Source organism: Engraulis encrasicolus, chromosome 6, assembly GCF_034702125.1.
Source record: "Engraulis encrasicolus isolate BLACKSEA-1 chromosome 6, IST_EnEncr_1.0, whole genome shotgun sequence".
NCBI classification, from domain to species: Eukaryota; Metazoa; Chordata; class Actinopteri; order Clupeiformes; family Engraulidae; genus Engraulis; species Engraulis encrasicolus.
In genome coordinates this window covers 50,777,608-50,794,889 of record NC_085862.1, presented here as the reverse complement: position 1 = coordinate 50,794,889, position 17,282 = coordinate 50,777,608, and the positions used below count along the sequence as shown (strand labels likewise).

At 45.6% G+C, this 17,282-nt stretch overlaps 2 protein-coding genes across 2 annotated transcripts in view; both read right to left on the bottom strand.

The window, feature by feature from the left end:
* Window positions 1-432: 432 nt before the first annotated feature.
* amh (anti-Mullerian hormone) lies at window positions 433-5,452 on the bottom strand. The gene is made up of 7 exons (XM_063201894.1): window positions 5,110-5,452; window positions 4,392-4,712; window positions 3,613-3,800; window positions 2,834-2,954; window positions 2,506-2,662; window positions 1,758-2,206; window positions 433-1,438 (listed from the first exon to the last, which is right to left on the bottom strand). The coding sequence occupies exons 1-7, from the start codon at window positions 5,363-5,365 to the stop codon at window positions 1,017-1,019; spliced, it is 1,914 nt and encodes a 637-aa protein (XP_063057964.1). The 5' UTR covers window positions 5,366-5,452; the 3' UTR covers window positions 433-1,016.
* Window positions 5,453-9,499: 4,047 nt separating this feature from the next.
* dot1l (DOT1-like histone H3K79 methyltransferase) overlaps window positions 9,500-17,282 on the bottom strand; it is a 53,382-nt gene continuing 45,599 nt past the window's right edge. The window contains exons 29-30 of the mRNA XM_063201893.1: window positions 15,470-16,319; window positions 9,500-13,832 (exon numbers count right to left, since the gene is read on the bottom strand). Of these exons, the coding sequence (XP_063057963.1) occupies window positions 15,658-16,319 (662 nt within the window). The 3' untranslated portion in view covers window positions 9,500-13,832; window positions 15,470-15,657. The remainder of the gene's footprint in view (window positions 13,833-15,469; window positions 16,320-17,282) is intronic.

Genomic DNA, 17,282 nt, shown 5'->3' with positions numbered 1-17,282 from the left:
AGTATAACGACGATGATGATGATGATGATGATGATGATGATGACTGTGCCATTAGACCTACCTTACATACCTCCAAGAGAACGTCTGTTACTACCTAAACTTCAACATGAAAAATGCTGGACAAATGTGGTCTATCCCAAAGTCTTAATGTTCAGCACCCCAATACGTTCAGCTTGTGGACTGATACTAGCAACAACAGAGAAAAGGACAATAGAGTTTCATACATCACTGTCTTTGTCTTACTACGTTTGTCACTGACAATAAATGTTGCAATGATACTCCAGGAACAGTTATGTAATGCTTTTAATATGCTGTCAGCCTGTTTAAATGTTTTTCTTCTGATAAAGTTATGGGCAAACATCTATGTTTTTTTTATAAGCTAGATCCATGGTTATTTATAAAGCATCATGAAGTATTATGAGAGTCGTCATCATAATACGTTGTAAGTAACTATAATGCGCATTACAATTTGTTATAAATGCGCTTATAATGCGCTATAGATATGGGCTTCATAGAAAGTGTTACCGTTTTTTTATTATTATCAAAAAAACACCAGTCAGTTTTAGATAATTACCTTTTAATAAAAAAACAACAACATCCTGCATACATACAGTACATCATACATTCCCATATATGAAGCTCTATGCATGTTGATTAAATGGCAGTTATGTATAGAAGTGAGCGAAAAGGAAATAAATACAGTTGATGTGTATACATAGCAGTTCAGTACTGTACTCATGGAGTCAATGAGTAGTATAACCATGCAAGCCTGTACAAAGTATTTGTTTACTGCTGTGCAGAGGTGGACAAGCTAGATTGAGATAGTTTAAGCCCCACCAGTATTCCTCTCTGCTGCCTTTGTTCTCAACAGAGGTGATTTCACTAGTGAGCTCATCTACGTGGAGATAAAGGTGGGTTAACCAACTGCATGTGTCAAGACGTGTAGGGCATCTTTGTAGCCTAATGGTAAGTGCTGTGGATTGCCCTGCCTAAAATCAGCGTTAGTGTGATAAGTGTCAGCGGCAGCCACATTCCAGCGCTACTATGTTAGTCTTGGTGGAGATCTTGGTGCCATCCCCATCCATCTCATAGACTGGCAGCACGCCGTATTCCGTGGGCACGCAGCAGGGGGCGCGGCCGGCCCAGTCCCCGCCCTGTGCCAGCCTGTTGAGCAGCATGGCATGGTTGTTGCCGTTGGGCAGAGGGAAGCCACACTCCCCCTGGCAATTGTTGATCACGGCCTCTCGGGGCGCCATGAAGAAGGCCTCCAGGTTGATAGTGAGGCTGTGCAGGCGACAGGAGTTGCTCTGGCCGAGATTCTTGTCTCCCGCACGGGCTGGCCGCTGTGCTCGGTTGGCCTCTCTGACACCCAGCACGGTCTGCAGGGTCTTGAGCAGCAGCAGGGCGCGGTACTGCTCCTCACTGGCCTCCCCAGCACCTGCAATCACATGCTCATGTAAAGGCACACCTAGAACATTCTTGTGAATACATTGTATATTATTAGGCACATTACATTGCATAGTTCACGTTTATCCATAACACACACAGGGCGGCTGACAGCTTTTGCTGGGCCCAGGACAAAGTCCTCCAAAGTCTATCCAATACATGCAATGGGGAATTCTGGGCCTCCTATCTCCCTGGGCCCAGGACATCATACCCCTTTGTCCCCCCCCTGTCAGCAGACCTGAACACACACATACCCACACCATAGTATCTGAGGTGTAAAATGCAACACTGGAATGAGGAACATCACCAACCTTCTGGTCGAGCCGCCTCTTCTGCTGGCAACACACTGAGAGTCCTGAGGGTCTGCAGCCTCTCCATCACCCCCTTTTCCACCTTCTCGCTCTGGAAGCGCAGCAGGGCGTCATCCAGCTGCTCCCTCAGCTGAGACAGCAGGGGGCGCTGCAGGGAGAGCGCCACTCGGTGGCCACGCAGCCCACTGCACTGCTGAGGGAAGGAGAAGAGCACCGGGGACGAGGAGCTCAGCAGGCCGGACAGGAGGCTCTCGCTGGAGGAGGCATCCAGGACCAGAGGAGGCAGGGAGCTCAGGGAGGAGAGATGGAGAGAAGGAGGAGGAGGAGGAGGAGGAGGAGAGGAGCTCAGGGAGGAGGGAGGAGGAGGAGGAGGAGTGGTGGTGTCTCCCTCCCAACCAGGTAGAACATCACTCAGGAACTTCTGAAGCTCACACAGGAACTCATAGGTTCTGAAAGGAGGAGACACACTGTTAAACAGCAAGTGGCAATTACACCATGTATTACTCCTTATTACAATATATTACAACATCTTATAATACCATTACAACCATTATCAACAGCCACATATTTGTCCAATAATTTTCATGCACATTTTGAGATTTAGTTTTGATTCACAATAAAAATCAATTGCTCAATTATTTACAGACAGCGTCACAAGGAATTATGAAGATGTATGTAATGGAGTAGAGATTTGAGTTGACGCACATGGAAATAAAAAAGCATGTTTTGGTGACGTCTCAAACCACACCTGTGATCAGTAGGGTTAAGAGAGTTACTTCCTGGCTTATCCTTATATGGTGGCCTTTTTGGGACAAAAACCAGCAGCGGCCTTCTCTGGCTGTCGGCCTCCTTTCCACCACCCCGTATCAGTGCATCTTGCACTTCCAGCAAAGACAATCTTGGTCCTTTGATAAAAAAATAAAAAATACTTCCACAATAACATGGAACATCTCAAATATACAGTAGGTAAGCTACAGTACAGTAAACATACTTTAAAAACACAAGACTTCACGTCAGTCACGTGCAATACATTAGCGATATAGACATGGGATGGACAATGAATTGTTCATTCTCACCTTTGCTTGGATGCTTTGGTTTAACAGCAATTTGTACAGCAGCCTGTAGTCTTGGTCTCTCCAGTTCAGATACCCTGGTAGTCAGAATGATGAACCGAGACCCCTCTGAAAGACATGCTGTCTGAGACACAAGTCAAAAGGCAGGTTAGATAACAGGACACCAAAGCAGACATCGAAAAGCCCCAATCCAAAATGTTCACATTTCCTCTACACAGCATCCATACTATGTCATGCATTATGCAGTGAAGCAGAGCATATTTTGGATACAGCTCTTCTCTCACTTCCCTCAGACATGCACACTAAATCCCAGTTGTCTTTTTCTATTTGGGGCCGACCGCTCAGCCGCGGGCAGTGGGCACAGAGGCTGAGGTAAGCATATATATCACTGAGGTTTCCTCTGCTGTCATATATCTCATAGGGTTCCCTTGTTGTCCTTGGCAAGTTTTATGCCAACGAGATGGAGAAATCCTGAGCATGTCAAATTCCACTTTTCACAGGGAATGTACTATTAATGGTGACAAGGAGCTATGATTTGTAACGCAGAGGCAGAAAACACTTAATCAAAGGCTGTTGTAATCCGTTGGTGTTGGCAAAGGACTCTGTAATAACTGTCAGAACGCTGAAGACTAAACACCTTTTAAAAACACCACATCCTGACACACAAAGTGGTTTACAGAGAGAGAGAGAGAGAGGAAGACAGGAGAGAGAGGAGGAGGAGAAGAAGAAGAAATAACAAACACAACGGACAAGACAAAAAAGAATCTCTGTCAGAAGTGAACCTGTATGTTGGGGAGGAGTGTCTCACTGTTGAATGTGACTTCAAGCATCTCCCTTCCTTTGTAGGCCACAAAGAACAGCAGCAGCGCCGTGGGAACCGCAGAGCTGAGGTGTTCGCTCCCTTCAAAGGCCACAGGAACTTCAAAGGTCAAAGAAACACTTCCTGCTTCCTCTCCAGGAACCCAGCGCTCTGACATAACAGCATAACAGACCCAGAGCAATGTCAACATTCCCACAGCACTGATGTTACTGAAGAAGACACTGCTTTATCAAACAGGCACTCTCTTGGAAGTGAAATAACACTGCTAGCCAAGTGTTCCCCAAAATATAAGAGCACTAGATGACTTACTGTCAGTCTCTCTGAACCACAAGTACAGTTATTGTGTTGTAGGTTTTGAATTTCATTTCAGGTCACGTATGCAAAAGCGCTAACTTGTGAACAATGAGACATCAGTAAGCCAACATAAACACCATCAGGACATAACTGAAGCAGCCTTCTGGGAGACATGTCTTCAAGCGCCAGGAAGAAGTCGCTCACAATTCAACTCTTTTGGCTACCATGAGCAGATGGAATGCTGATCCCTACAGACATACTTCACATATCTCTCCATAGAAGGATACATGTCAAAAAAAAAGAAGGTAGAATTGCAGATTTGACGAGGCTAAAATACATGCAAACAGCAATATGGAAGAAAATATCTGTATATATTTCTAAATATTTTTCCAATATTATTCTAAATCATGCTAATATGTTTCAGGTTTTCATCACCACCATGTGTACCTCTATTCAAATGTAATCCACAAGGGCCCACATCATCTCCGTCTCTGGCTGCAACCACGGTGGACAGAGCCAAGAGCCCAGCACTATCACTACCATCAGTCACCCCATGATTCCCACTGCAAATCCCAAACTTAGCCAGGGTGTCTTGTCCAAACGCAGGCTCTCTGCTCTGGCCAGTGTGGAGCGCAGACAGGGCTTCCCCCAGTTCATGCACGGTGAGACATGATGCCGCCTTTGCCTCATCACTGTATTTGATGGAGGAGCCCTCTCGCCTCGGTGCATCATCTTTGCTCTGGCTGCGTCCAGCATCCACCTGGTTCCCTTTGGGGCAATAAACAAATCACAATATGTTTCCTATATACTGTATATTGAGCGGTATTAAAAAAAACTGGTCAAGATAATGAGCTTTAAAAAAAATCCACCCAAAAATGTGTCATACACTCAGGGGTGTAGCAGCAAATTGTGGGCCCTATGTACAACCAGCTCCAATGGAACCCCCAGCCATATATCTACATAAATTAGACACTGTGTGGGCCCCCTATATACACGGGGCCTTGGTGACTCAGTCATACTTTACCCCCCTGAGTATACACTAATGGCACAGATGTTAAATGGGGCTAAAAACAAGACCATTCAGCTGGATATCGACAAATCAAAATTGTTGACCACACCTTGCCTGGCCAATGAATGGACAGTGTAGCACCACACTCAGACACACCTTCTCCTCCTCCTCCTATGTTGGCTTCTTGACCATGGGCACCATGGGTAATCCCAGTCAGCATTATGGATCCTGAGAGGCGGTCATGATGCGGGACAGCAGCAGGAGTCGCCGTGATCTGATCCGGCCTCGCAGGATGCTCAGCGTTGGGGTCTTCTCCATCAACATCCTCCAGGTCCGTGGTGGTGACGGTGCCAATGGTGACAGGGGCCAGGTTGAGACCCAGGACCATGAGATGGATCCAAGGTAGCCACATGATATGACGGAAGGTCTTACCAATACGCGCAGTCCTGTGTTCAGGGTGGGCTACAAAGGAAAACTGACTACATGTCAGCCTACCGTGTCTAGTCCAGGTTGGCCATGGTGGAGATAGAGAGGGGGAGACCTCAGACAGAGGAGAACAAGAGATAGAGAGAAATTAGAGAGAGAGAGAGAGAGAGAGAGAGAGAGAGAGAGAGAGAGAGAGAGAGAGAGAGAGAGAGAGAGAGAGAGAGAGAGAGAGAGAGAGAGAGAGAGAGAGAGAGGGAGATAGAAGGGAGCCCTGATAGAGGATGTGGCCTTGAATGGGGGAACCGTGGGGGCTGGAGTCTGGGTGCTGTCTCATGGAGAGGTATGAAACTCACGCTTCATTCCACACACTGAGGTATTGTTTACTACACTGCTCAAGCCTGTCTGTGTGTGTGGCTTGTGGGAGTGAGAGGCCTGTGGGACACACACACACACTCCTGTCTGTCTGGCCAATTCTGTTAACAGACGGGCACGATATGAGACTCCCATTTTTTGACTTTCAATGCTGCTCCTTCTCTCCTGATAACGCTCACAAGCCGCTGTTCTCCAGTGTGTTTATTGTTCAGTGGTAAAGGCTCCAGTTCAACAGTACATGCCCGGCCTCGCTGTCCCATACTGAAATAGCTCTCCCCACACTACATTACTTAGGCCTCTATGCCTCTCCATCCATCGGAACACACTTCTCTGCGAATAAAACTTTAATACAGCACACATACAGGTATATATACACATACACATGTATATATAACTCTGAAAGCGTTCAGCGCGCCCTACATAGAAATCTGTTATGTAATCAGTATGACTAGTCTTCACAGCCACAGTCCATGCTTTTCTCCTATCCGTGGGCTGAGGCAAAAATAAATTAAAATAAAAAAAATTGCAACTCATCTGAAAAAGGTGCAGAATTAGAAGGCAGCTTACACAGAAAGGAAAACAATGTACACACTTCAGTTTGAGCTGAAGTTGTTGTTTTTACTAAATGTGTGGGCTTTCAATTCGTAGACCTTCTGATAGAGTAAAGCATCTTTGGACTGAAATGTTTGATTAATTTCATTTGACTATTTTTTTATATATATAAAAAATAATTTTATAATAATTTAAATATAATATAATACATTAAATAATATAAAACATTGGAACAGTGACCAAAGACATATACATTAAAAGACAGACATAATCACAATAAATCTTATTTCTATTACATTCCCTATGGCAAAAGACAAAGGATTCAACTCAACATTTAGTAAGTAGGGCCACATACACTCCATAGGGTATTGTTACGTTCACTCTCTAATTGTTGAAGATAAGAGAAGATAAGATAAAGCTTATTGTCTGTAACTCATGAAACAGAAAATTGTCTTTGGTGTGGCTCATTCTCACTGACATTAGACAAAACTTGACAAAAATTAGAATTAACACTAAGATTAACGTTATGCCAGTAGGTGTGAGAGCATCAGCTTAGCTCGGAAAGACCACTCAGGGCTCATGTGGTGTGCTCCTCCTCACGCCTCACCCCACTGTGGTCCCTCTGGCCGGAGGGAAGACAGCTGCGCTCTTGTTTTGCAGACTCTCAAGGACTCTGCTCGGTTTCCTGGGGGTGATGACCAGGTTACGAGACGTCAAGGATATTTTCGAGGAAAATAATCATTTTTAAAAAAAATCCAAAATAGCAGGAACTCGAGAAATCAACTGTGTGAAATATTACAAAAATGATCTATTTTGGGTGAAGTGGTTTGTTCTGAGTGCTATTGAAAACATATTGTGGCTTTCATTTGTAACAAAGACACGTTTTTTATTAACAAATATGTTGGTATTGTATCTTTGGCCTTAAATGTCAACCCTTTTAGGCCATTTCCTCTTGCTGAGAAGTCACAAACACATCCCCTATCTTTGGACGGTGAAGTGTTTTTTTTTTACACAACCTATGAAAGTTTGAAAATGTAGGTCCTAACATGAGATCTAATGTGAAAGCTATTCAAAATGCATCCCATATAAAAATATTTTGGACTCCAGACAGCTAGTGTTTCCTGCCTCCAGCCCTGACAGCATCTGTGTGAGAGTTGGTCCAGTGTGAATACTGCAGTAGCCTACATGTCTGCACTGCCCCCATAGAACACCTCATAAATTTCAAGATGAGATAAACTAAGCCTGAAGCTGGGAGGGATGGATACACTTCCACATAATATCGCAAAACAAACAGTTGGACATTAGACATTAAAAAAATCTTGGCAGCCTCAGGCCCGCATGGTAAACTCATGGGGGCAATTTCCCAAAACAGTCCGGCCCTTATTTGGTAAGAATTCAGATAAGAAACCTGCACATACTGTCCTCCCCAGCAGACCAACAAAACAAGTAAAGATACTCCACAGCCCTCTGCCCTGTTGCTCTCTCTCTTTCTCTCCCTCTCTCCACTTTTCTTGTGTTCTATCTGTCCCTTGCGCTTTCTCTTGCTCTCCCTCCTCCTCACATACACATGCTGTGGAATTCAAGAGCTTCCATGATTACCACGGCTCAGGTTTCCAGCCTGTTTTTCGTGTTTCTTGCCATTTTTTTTTTTTTGGAACACCCACTTAACACGCCCTCTTAATGATACCTTTCAAGACCTAAATATTGTTTGTGTACACGACAGGTATGTACAGAACTTGGAGGATTAGTAGATACAAATCTGAAAGAAAGGGACTGTACGTGACTGTCAGATTGTCCCCTCCTGCTTGTCTGTCTGTCTGTCTTAGGCCACTAGCAGTGGCGGCTCTGTATTGCAGGCGACAGGATGCATCATGGAACATAGAGTAACCGGATAAGGTCACCCTAGCGACGGAGCGGAGGGGTATCTGTGTCTGTGCACACACTGATATTTGACCAGTGGGGTGTTAACAACGCGTAACCCACGCAACAGCCCTCTTCACGACTACATGAGACTCTTTAGGCAGGCAACGGGTCAGAGGCCAGCCAGTCATCACACTACACAACCACTGCACAACATGAACCAGAACACACACACACACACACACATAATACCAGAACACACTCTACACACACCCATACACCAGAATACACTACACACATTCACAGCAGAATATATTACACACACATCCTCACACGGCAGAATATACTACAAACACGCTCACACCAGAATACAGTCTGCACACCCACACACACACTGCACATCCACACAACTGGCCATCCACACACACCGTGCTCACCCATACTATAGGCCAGACCAGGCGTAGGGGAGATGGAGGAGAAAAGTGGTGGTATTAGTATTAGGCTACTGTCAGCAATATTTCCATTATTAACAATCTTATTAATAAGTCATAATAATAGTCTGGATTTGGCACAACTCATTACACATATACAGCACAAACTACTGCAACAGTCTGGCAAGAAATCTCAGGGCTGGCAGAAGAGGAACGGAAACCAGAATGTATTTTGTGTAGTCTTCTGAAGGTTACCGTACTTAGAAACACAAGACTGAAACTGACAATCAGGTCATTACGAGAACCAGGGCCGCTGACAGCTCTAGCCAGGCCCAGGACAAGGTCATCTGAAAGAGCCCGTTAGCCCAATACATACATACAATGTAATGAGGACCCAATTCCCCTCTCTCCCTGGGCCCAGGACAACTGTCCCCTTCCCCCCCCCTTCGGCACCCCTGATGATGACCAAAACTGGACTTGTGGCAATAACGAGGTGGTTTACCAAGAGTATGGTTAGGTAGCTCACATGTTTAGCTAGACCTGAAGGGTATGTGGGAGTTCCCTGCCCTGCATCAAACTTGACAGTGTCACCCATAGCCGTTTATCATGCTGCAAATGAAAAACATGTATAACTGCTCTGACAAATCCTAAGGTTTTAAATTCTAAGAATTTGAAAATGGGCATCATCTCTGGAAATGAACTACAAAAAATATCCCACATTTGATCTGTAAACAGATGAAAGTGTTTTAGACTAGAAAATGGAAGTAACTTGCGCTCTACCCTTCTTGGTGCTAGTGGCCTTTGCCTAGTCTTTCTGAAGTGGACCAGTTTGCCTTCCATTGTTATAGACTATAGACCATAATAATACAGTAAGCGGAGCACAAAGGACAAAGGGACGACGTCGCTCGTGTTCAGGTTTAAACTGAAGTTTATTAGACAGTAGCACCTCGTGAGCACAGCAGAGGGGCATCCTTTATGTTCATAGCTGCATTTTATCCTTGTTTTAAGTGTAGGAGAGCACCTTACTGTCTTACTGTCTAAAGGAGTATTAAAACCATCTGGATCTCTTAAGTCTTATTAAAAGCATCACCATTTGCAATTATATCAAACACAGGAAAACAAACGAACGAAAAAAACATATTAACAAGTCTTAACAATTACGATAACAATTCATGAACAAAAAAAAAAACAAAAGCATAAAAACCCTTTCAGTGCTGGTAATGAGGGGTTTGTTTCTCTGGTCCACAGCATGAATGTGTGTGTGAGTGGGTGAATGAATGAGTGTGTGTGAGCGTGCAAATGTGTGTGGGTGTGTTGATCCCCTTGGTGTACGTGTGTGTGTGTGTGCGTGTGTCGGTCTTGGTTTCTGGGAGATGCAGACAGCAGGGTTCAACATCATCTCATCTGATTATAAAAACAACACAAGTGTTCACTACGGTGTCCCCAACAGCATTCAGAGCGTTAAGTTGAGGCAAGTCTGTTCCCTCCCACATCACATACTACAAATCAACTGGGAAGAACAGAAATGAAAACCTGATGACAGGAGAGAGAGAGAGAGAGAGAGAGAGAGAGAGAGAGAGAGAGAGAGAGAGAGAGAGAGAGAGAGAGAGAGAGAGAGAGAGAGCGAGAGAGAGAGAGAGAAAGAGAGAGAGAGAGAAAGAGAGAGAGAGAGAAAGAGAGACAGAGACAGAGACAGAGACAGACAGAGAGAGAGCATGAGAAAGAAAGAGATGGGTGATCCACTGACCACTACTGTACACTGACAATGAGAACAGTCCAATAGCCTGTACTAGTGCTAGCACTGCATTAACAATTCACATTTTCACATCAGCGCTAAATGAAAGGATGCAAACGTAGATGTACGGAAAATAAAAAGGAGGGTAATCAGGGCCGCAGCATTTTGTGTGTGTCATTATATGCACCAAGATTTTTTTGAACCAGCAGCCATCAACAGTGCCAGTCATTGCCTCATTGACTTTGCGTCCAGCCTCCGAGTCTTGTTGTCTGGTGTGAGGCACCAAACTTCACCACAAAACAGCACCGCAGTACAGCACCGCATGACAGAAGAGGGGAAACGAGGACTCTGTGCACAGGACAAGCAGCGAGGCACAGGTGGGTGTAGCACCAGGTGAGGGAGGAAGGGAGGGGATCTCTCTGCCTCTAGGTACAGACCGGAGTAGGGGGGAGAGGTGGGCCAGCTGCGGGCTGGGTGGGTGGGTGTGCACCATCAAGGATACTGTTGGAAGGAGGCTACAATGCACCATACTTAGCAACGGTTGAAGGCCTGGTAAACATAAGCTCACAGCACCACTGGCCTTTCGGCACACATTACTTACACAACCTGGACTCTTTACACCAGGGCCTCTAGCACCTTGTACAGGGGAAGGCAAAAAGCTGAAAAGGTCATAACCGGAGAGCTTAGCACCGCGGCAATGTTGTGTGTTGTTTGTGAGTGAGTACGTGGTAAGATGCCCGTGTCTAAGGCCCTACAAAAACATCTCACTATCACTACTGATAGACAGAGAGAGCTCTGAAGACTCTCACTGACGGGACTACTAGCACACTTGAACCAGAATCCAAAACACAATGTTGAAATAAAATAAAAAAAACAAAATGAAAACAAAAAATGAAAACAAAAAAAAGCTTTAGAGCTATAGGCCAAAATACTGTATATATTTACATATATACTCTGTGCCAAACATCGCAACTACGTTTATCGAAACGTGCAGGGACTCCTCCACACTACGCGCTTAAGGGAAATGTCATAACATTATAAATAGAAGACAAACAGAACAAAAACAAAACCCACACAGAGCCATAAAAACGCTCTCTGCTCATTTTTTTAAATCCCTGTGAAAAAAGAAGCACCAAGAGTCGATAATTATTATTACGGATGTTCTTCATATAAATAGGCACAGTCCAGAGTTGTACAGATTGTAGCACCATAATTCATTTTTTTCAGGTTTTCGTTCTTTTCTGTCTTTAGTCACTTGAGTCAAGCACGCTTATTTTAAAACAATCTATTGCATTCTACACACGTATACTCTTATCAATTGATTACAAACAAAACAAAATAATAAAACATACAGACAAAACACACTCACACGCATATACAGACTCACTCTTACCGTCACCCTTTGCTAAGGAAGAGACTTAAAAGATAAATAAACTAACTTATGCACATTTAAACAGTATATGAAGACCTCCCATTCACAGTACAAGATTCATCAACATTACAAAAGGAATCCACACCAATAAAACAAACAAAGACAGAAGAGAACATAAAAATAAGAAAGAGTGAGGGTCGCCCAGTAGTTTTTTTTATGGTGTAATTTTTTTTCCTTTTTGTCTTTTTTTTGCATTTCCCAGTGTGTGAGAAGGGTGAGTTGAGGCAACGTGAGTGTGAGAGACTGAGAGACTGAGTGAGTTTGTGTGTGTGTGTGTGCGTGCGTGCGCATGTGCGTGTTGGTTGAGTGGACTGGCTTGTCTTCAAACACTCAGGGGTGTGTGTGTCGATGTGGAAAGGAGGTGCTGGGGTCAGGATGAGGAGGGTGGAAGTCATTGCTATAACAGTGTTGAAGAGGAGGCGAGGGTGAGTGAGGTGGAGAGAGAGTAAATGAGAGAGTGAGTGAGTGAGTGAGTGGGGGGTAAGGCAGGATTACCCATAGTCATATTTCATTTCAGCACCTCAACCCTTTTTTGTTTTGTATTCGTCTTACAAAAAACCCCACATAATTACCTGAATCGATTTGTTACAGACTGAGCAGAAAAACAACAACAGACAGAGGGAATGGGGAGTCAGTCCTACAGTATTCTAAGATTCCCAACACAGCGCAGAATCTGTCAGCAGGGTGCTCGCCGTCACGTTTCTCTTCTTCAAATAAGGAAGTGTCTGACAAATGGGAGTCGTTGCGGAATGGTGTTCCTGTGTGTATGCGCGCGCGTGTGCGTGTGTGTGTGTGTGTGTAGGAATGGTGTTCCTGCACGCAGCGGCCCGAGTCCGGCAGCAGGAAACGGCAGCGAGCAGCAGGAGGGAAGCGGCAGTTCAAGTGGCCGACCTGATAAGACGTATCCAGCTCAAATTTAGCCTGGCGGAGAGAAATTCTCACCATTCAAACTTCACTACAGCATCGCATCGCCTCTGTGGCAAAAAAAAGTCACCGTGTGAAAAACTCTGTGTTTTTATGTGTGTGTGTGTGTGTGTGTGTGTGTGTGTGTGTGTGTGTGTGTGTGTGTGTGTGTGTGTGCTTGTGTGAGAGAAGAGAACATTTGAGGCAGGCACACGCACACGCACACACACAGAAAAAAGCACAGAGGGGAAAAAGCACCTTTGGAAACACACAAACCTCTCCTCTTCACAAACATTCTGTGCATGTGTACGTGTGTTTGTGCCTGCATCTGTATACATGTGAGCCTGACAGTGCAGCTGAGACGGGAGAGATAGTGTGTGGTGTGTGTGTGTGTGTGTGTGGCACCTGGGTGTGAGACTATCTGTGCGTAAGCCTGTCTCTACTGTATCTGATAGACAGTCAGGAAGAGAGGAGAAAAGAGCTTCTTTATGCACGTCTTTATGCACCACACCCCTCTTGTCTTGGGCATCGCTAGGGAATACACCTCCAGTCTGCTACACAATGTACAGGAGAGGAGCCTCGCCCACTAAATACAAAGAGGGGGGGAGAGAGACAGAGAGAGAGAAAGAAAGAAAGAAAGAGAGAGAGAGAGAAGGGTTGAGACCTCAGCACACACCCTGAACCCAGCACCATCATGCACGCACACACACACACACACACACACACACACACACACACACACACACACACACACACACACACACACACACACACACACACACACACACACACACACACACGTAGACAGACAGATTGACAGATGAAGAACATGTGCCATGTCGATTGTGTCCTCTTGGGTGCTGTTTGCAGAGGATGTAGCGGTGTATGTGTGTGTGTGTGAGAGAGAGAGAGTGTGTGTGTGTGTGTGTGTGTGTTGGTGTCCATGCCGGTATGGGGTTTCCGCTTGAGGGCTGGGTCAGACTGGGCGTGTGGCAGGTTGGGCTGAGCTGAGCTGAGGTGGGATGGGGTGAAGGGGAGGGTTGAGGGTTGCGGGGTGCAGGATTGGCTTGGTCCACACCTCTCCTCTCCTGTCCTCTCCTGTCCTGTCGGGGCTGCCTGAGCGTTTGCATAGGTTTCCACTGGGGTTGAGGTAGATTAGTTCATGTTCCTGTACCGGGACACAGAGAAGTGATATTTAGTCACTCAGGCACTCATGACATGAAGGCTATTTTGACATTTGATGCTATTTTGACCCATTGATGCTGGATGTTGCATTGCGCAACATTGGCCCTGGCTCCTAAAGCTGCATGACACAACATTGAGGCTCATGAGATTTAAGACACTTTTATTAAAAATCTTGTTTTGTTAGAGCTGAATGAACACATTCTAATACAAGATTAGGGTGTTGGCATTTAAATGCAACTTACTGCATGTTTTTATGTGCTTCAGAGGCTGAGATATGTCGGTTTTATAGGCTGAGGGCAACATCTCTTAAAAAGGGCTAAGGCATTCAGCAGCCTTTTTTGCAAGTGCTTTAGGCATCAATGGGTTAAATCAACGGAGTGCTTTTCCCCCCTTTGGTTTTGTTCAGCATTGCACCTACCAAGAGCACCAGTTCTGTTCATTTCAAGGGATATTAGTAGTGAACTACTGAATGTAGTTTTGGCTGGGGGCAGACACTGGGCACAGGCTGTACAGGCCAGAGGTGCTTGGCTACCAGGGTAGGTCCTTGCCCATCTACATTTAGGAAGCCTCTGAAGAGTCCTCTTTTCCAAGTGTTGCCCTTCGTAAACAAAGATATTCATAACCACTTAACCTTTTTTGTAGGTCATTTTGGATTACAAAATCTACTAAAAGCAATGCAATGTATTGCTGTAACTGACCATTGACTGCCACATGTATCATGCCACTGTCGGAATGATCAAATGAGTGTTTTTATAACTAGGTGTCACATAGCAGAAATTGTAATACAGGTTTCTATGAAAGCTATAGACAGAAAGTCCAATTCTACAAAGACTGGGAAAAACTCCTCACTCCTAAAACAGTTTACGAGGCACAGTGGGATCATGCTCATCCTGTATGATCATCAATCTAGCAGAGCTGACCAGTCTTATTCTTAACGCTCATCAAGTCAAGGGCAAAGCAAATCGCAAAAAATTAAAATGTTGGGGCTTTTTCAAAGAAAGGAGGTACAACACAGATCCTGCAAGTAAACTATCATGAGCTAGAAGGTTTGGCAAAAATGTTAATATAAAAATGTAAAATAAAAATAGTAACCAACCATGCACTCTTTCCTATGGACTCTACAAACATGATGAAATTACTCATCACCAGAGCCGTATATTAAGAGAGTCTGGCCAACTCGAATCATGGACGCCATGTTCGCTCCCCATGGATTCTACAGTGTAACCCTATGGGCAGCATATTGTTAAAACCGTTGGATTTAGCACATCAAAACTATGCTGACAAAACCCTCTTTTAAGCAAACCCCTTCTATATGAACGAACTTGTTAACGTTTGTTTTCATATGTTGGGATCTTGATAATACTACAACCCAAGTTTGATGGTCTATGAAGCCTTATTTGTATTTTAAATCCGGCGATTTTGACGGTATGCTGCCCATAGGGTTACACTGTAGAATCCTCGCCGTGGGGAGCGAAAATTACATCCATGATTCGAGTTGGCCAGACTCTCTTTATATACGGCTCTGCTCATCACATGATTAGTGTGCCATCTGGTGGTCACTATATGACATGACCTTTACACAGTTTATAAACATCTCTCCCACCCCTCAGCTCTACATACCTTTTTTTTCATATTTGGAGGAAGAGGCTGTTGGAAGTCCAACACCCTGGCGTCCGTACCCACCCTTCCTCCCACATTGAATTCCCACCCTCCCCTTCTCCCTCCCCTACTCCCTTTGTCCATAAACCCCCATCCCCACTCTGTCTCCTCTCTTCCTCCTCCTCTCCTTTTCTCTCCTCTCTCTGCTGCTATCTGGGCCGGCTGGCCGAGGCCTGGGCCTGCAGCCCTGCTGTCCTCCAGGAGCCGGCCGGGAGAGAGGGGGCAGGGCTGGGCAGAGGCGCCAGGTGAGGGGGGTAGTGCACTGTGAACGTGGAGCGAGAGGAGGAGGAGGAGGAAGAGGAAGGGGAGGGAGAGACCGAAGAGGCAGCAGACGCTAGAGTGGAGGATAAAGAGGAGGAGGAGGAAGAGAGGGAGGAGAGAGGGATGGAGGGAGCAGAGGAGGATAAGTGTATCCGCTGCTGAGGCTGCTGCAGCATTACAGAGGCAGTGGCCAGAGAAGAGGAAGAGGAGGAGGATGATGATGAGGAAGAGGAGGTGGCATTGAGGAGGGGAGGTGGCGGGGGCAGGGAGAGCGTGAGGGGCGAGGGCGTGTGGAGGACAGACTGAGTCCGGCTGGGGAGGGCCACGGAGGCCATGGCAGGGGCCAGGGTGAGAGTCAGGGTGGGGCCGGGGCCTTTGGTGTCCTGCTGCTGGTGCTGGCGTAGGTGGGAGGAGGAGGAGGTGGCAGAGGAGGAGGAGGAGGAGGAGGTGTTGGTGGAGGAGGAGAGACCCAGCAGAGAGCCCAGCCCTATGGAGCCAAACGCAGCTGCAGTGGAGGAGGACGAAGCTGGCAGCGTGTGGTGAAAAATACCTGCAAATACACAGCGGAGAGAGAGAGAGAGAGAGAGAGAGAGAGCATAGTGGGAGGGAGAGAGAAAAAGAGAGACGAAGAAAGAATAGAGAAAACAGAGAACGCGAGAGAGAGAGAGAGAGCGCGAGAGAGAGAGCGAGAGCGAGAGCGAGAGAGAGAGAGAGAGAGAGAGAGAGAGAGAGAGAGAGAGAGAGAGAGAGAGAGAGCAAGAGCAAGAGCAAGAGGAAGAGGAAGAGAGAGGAGGGAACAGGAGAACGCAAGCAAGCCAGACAAAAGGGGGAAAGGGACAGAAACAGAAAGAAAGCAGAAGAATGTGATATAGAAAAAAAGATGTGAGACAGAGAGAGACCGGGACAGAGCATGATGGGAGAGAGAAATGGACAGATAGATAGAGGGACAGAAAGACAGAGAAAAGGACAGAGGAGAGGGAGAGAAGGGGAGGGGTTGCTCAGCCAGGTTGTGCATAGCAGCAAAGCCAGTAACACAAGCACATACACATGGCTCAACCCACACCAACTCAACCAAAGCCCAGTCCCAGGCATCTACAGTGAGTCTCAAATATTTCTGAAAACATAACCACATGTTATTGATATGTTATTTTTAATCTGAGCATCTTTTTGTCTCAAGCTACAGTCGGGTTTATAGGGAGAGGTCAATGTTTTCAAACATTGAGATTTTAAGTGTATGGATTTTGGTTGAATTGGTGTGGATTGACCCCAAAAGCATTGACACACAAAGCAGGAGAGGCATTTCACCAGTGAGCCCAGGCTCCACTTATCAAACTAAATCAGATCTGAAGACACTCATTTATACTAGTTCACTACTACAGGAAAATGTAATGGAATTGTAAGGCTGCCAAGTACAGGGAAGATGTTTGTTGCAAGCTAGTTCTCTTAATTCACTTCAAACTAACCTCCTCTGAGCTACAGTTTGTGACATGCTAGACAATGTGTTAAAGTGGTT

Coding starts and splice junctions, on each gene's coding strand:
- amh (XM_063201894.1), bottom strand. CDS start 5,365: ATGTGGCTACCTTGGATCCATCTCATGGTCCTGGGTCTCAACCTGGCC. Junction 2,207..2,505: donor CTTAACCCTACTGATCACAG/GTGTGGTTTGAG, acceptor TCCTCCTTTCAG/AACCTATGAGTTCCTGTGTG. Junction 1,439..1,757: donor AGAGGCGGCTCGACCAGAAG/GTTGGTGATGTT, acceptor ATGTGATTGCAG/GTGCTGGGGAGGCCAGTGAG.